At 46.6% G+C, this 3,127-nt stretch overlaps 1 protein-coding gene across 1 annotated transcript; it reads right to left on the reverse strand.

Moving 5' to 3' along the window:
* Positions 1-778: 778 nt before the first annotated feature.
* Positions 779-3,127, reverse strand: RTL3 (retrotransposon Gag like 3). Its single transcript, XM_059679330.1, has 2 exons — positions 3,072-3,127; positions 779-2,445 (listed from the first exon to the last, which is right to left on the reverse strand). The coding sequence occupies exon 2, from the start codon at positions 2,237-2,239 to the stop codon at positions 779-781; it is 1,461 nt and encodes a 486-aa protein (XP_059535313.1). The 5' UTR covers positions 2,240-2,445; positions 3,072-3,127.

A 3,127-nucleotide genomic window follows, 5' to 3' on the forward strand; every position in this document is an offset into this window, starting at 1 on the left:
AGGGCATAAGTGGGGGGGTGGGAGGCAATGGGGGGATAAGGACATATATGTAATACCTTAATCAATAGAGAAATTAAAAAAAAACTGCCTCACAGTAATGCAGGGTTCAAAGAAATGGGCATGCAGGGTTGGTGAAAAAAAAGCAGCTCAAAATTGTCAGGTTCAGTCCATGATCCCAGAGGCAGTGTTGTTGTCCAGGTAGCTTTTAATTTTTTTTAGAGATTCTGATGACAACTGAGGTAATAGAAGACAGGTTTCCAGGAGCAGTTACTAGGACACAGAATCTACCCAGCAATGATTTCATCACAATGTCTTCTATTCCATCTGTGCCTGAAGCAATTGTAGTGACAATAACGAGATGGAAAGGACACAGTGCGGGTACTCCACTCTATGTTTGGGTCATGTGTTTCAAGCCAGTGGATTCCAAGAATCAGAGGGTATCGTGGTGCATGAATAATATCAAACTGTAGCTCTTCAACATGGTTTCCAATTTTAACTTCGACAGGTGGTGTTTCCTTAGTTATGGGTCCATTAATCAGTGGACGGCCATCTACTGTTTCAAGCATCAGAGGGAAGATGTTATTGCGGATGGGCAGCTTCTCTCGAAGAACCACGGAATGGTCAATGCTGTTTCTGTAGGAGCCTGAGTCCACCATTGCTTGCTCAAAGAACTGTCGTCTTCCAAGTCGAATTTCAACAGTAAGCCATAGGGTTCGGGACATGGATATTGGAAGTGAGGGGGATGCATATTTGTAGATTGGCCCGCCCGGGTTCCCCCTTACCGCCGGGCCTGGATGTTTCCCGCCTGCTGGGCACGATGAGGCTTGACAGGGCAATCTCTGGCAAAATGACCAGGATGAGCACAGTAGAGGCACAAGTGGCCTTCACGGCGTCGAGCCCGTTCAGCTTCACAGAGGCGTGGGCGATTGCTGGCAGCCTGCACAGGCCGGTTTTCACCTGGTTGATTCTCAGGCCCAGCTCTCTCCTCAGAGGGAATTGTACCTTGTGGATTTGGATCAGGCTTAACATTTAGCTTCTCTTCAAGGCTGATGCACTGGGTGATCAGATCAGATAGGTTAGTGGCTGAGCTTGAGGAAGACAGTTCCTCTCGAATAGAACTAGCAAGGCTTTCTTGAAATTGGATGCAGAGAGTACTTTCACCCAAGTTTAGCTTTTGAGCAATGAGGTGGAAGTGGGTCACTTGCTGGTGGACAGGGTCCTCCCCTTGGCAAAGCCGACGGATGCGGTGGTTGGCATCTTCCATGTTTTCTGGATTGTTAAGAGTATCCTGGAGCACTTGTATGAAACTTCCAAATTGCTCCAGCAGGGGTCTTTGGATATATACTAAGGGCTGGAACCACTTTCCAGCCTCACTTGAGAAGCAGTTACCAACAAAGCTCACTAAGGCTGCTTCAGTGGGATACAGGTGCCCTCTGACTCTCATGTAACTATTCAATTGAACCAGGAATTCAGGAAACTTCTGGGAATTCCCATTGAAGGCTAAAGGGTATTCTAAGGGGAAAGCTTCAGCCTCCAACCCACTAGGGGACTGTGGAAACTCTGAAGTGGCTGATGTCTCAGCAGCTATTAGGCCCTCCAGGGACTCCTGAGGTGCTGAGAGCTCTAGGAACTCCTGGGCATCTGAAAGATCCAGGGGGGCCTGAGGCATGCAAGACTGAAGAGGCTCTTTGGGAGCCTGAAGCTCCAGGGGCTCCAGGAGTGTTGAGGTCTCCTGGCATTCTGGTGTCTCCTGGGGATCTTGGGCATTTGGAAGATCCTGGAGCTCTAAATTCTGGGCCTCCTGGGCTTTTAGGGCATCCTTGGTATGAGGGGGCTCTTGGGCCTCCTTGACTTCAAAGGGCTTGTGGACCTCCAGGGCCATTGGGAACTTCTCCAGCTCCTTAGCCTCTGGAGGCTTTTGGGACACACAGGCTGCTGAGAGTCCATGGACAATTGGAAGTGACTGGGGCTCTCTGGGCTTCTGGGGATCTTCAAACTCTGGGGGATTTGTATGATCCCAGGCTGCTGGGGTTTCCAGGGGCTCTGAGGGTTTTGGGGGCTCCTGGGCCTCTGTGGGTTTCTGGACTGGTTCATCCTCCTTGGCTGCTTGGGGCTTGTGGAGCTCTGGGATCTGGGCCTGCAGGGCAGCATTTTCTTCCATCAGCCTCTGCACTTGGGCCTGGAGAATTTCATTCTCCAATTTCAGAGCAATATAGGAGGCTGCTAAGTCCTCCACCATCTTTTGAGGAAATGGGCTTGGTTTTGCAGTTTGCTGCCAAGAGAGATTGGGTGGGCTTTTGTGAGGTTTTCTAAAAGCTCCCCGCAGGCAGATGTCAGCCTCCTTAAGTTTTCCAGGAGGTAGGGTTTTGGGCCCCACCAAGATCGATTAACAGGAGGTCACTGGGAGCCTCCAGGGATCAGCAAAGAGAGGTATCTGATGATACACTGTAAAGAAAGTAGGATCTGAGGATCAGAAACTGTGGAAAGCACTTATTAAAATAAATCAGAACAAAACTTGCCCAACAGTGCTGGGTTTCTTTTACTACAGGCTCATATTCATGAACTAGGTTTATATATGCTGGCTCTGACCCCATGATATTTTATAAACAGCATCTAAACCAGACTGTGTATGTCATTTTGCATTCTTCCTTTGAAACTTAACATTATATTAGAATCAATTTCTCCATATTCTTTTCTGTTTTACATAGTCTTTAATTTATAATGTCTACTTAATATCCCAATGTGACACTTGAATTTTAACAGCTACTTTCAATGACTAACTCATTTGAGCAATGTGGGGATTTGAACTCATCTGTGGTGGGCCAACCCAAGAGATATTTTTGGGTAGCTGGGGTAGGAGGTATGGGGGATCCCTTTCTGACACTCAGAAATCAAACCTCATAAGCAACCACACAAGATCAGCCAAAAGAGAAAACAAGTAATAGTTGACTATATATATATATATATATATATATATATATATATATATATATATATTAGTAGACACATGCATATTATTTATAAAATGGCTCAAAATAGTTAAGAAAATAATCTTTATAAATGTACGTTACCGTTCAGAGACAGTCCAGGAGCTCTGCTGTCTGTGTACCATCGCTGAGGAGGGAAG

Source organism: Myotis daubentonii, chromosome X, assembly GCF_963259705.1.
Source record: "Myotis daubentonii chromosome X, mMyoDau2.1, whole genome shotgun sequence".
NCBI lineage: Eukaryota > Metazoa > Chordata > Mammalia > Chiroptera > Vespertilionidae > Myotis > Myotis daubentonii.

Bases quoted from the DNA above. Each gene is read 5' to 3' on its own strand.
- RTL3 (XM_059679330.1), bottom strand. From the start codon at position 2,239: ATGGTGGAGGACTTAGCAGCCTCCTATATTGCTCTGAAATTGGAGAAT.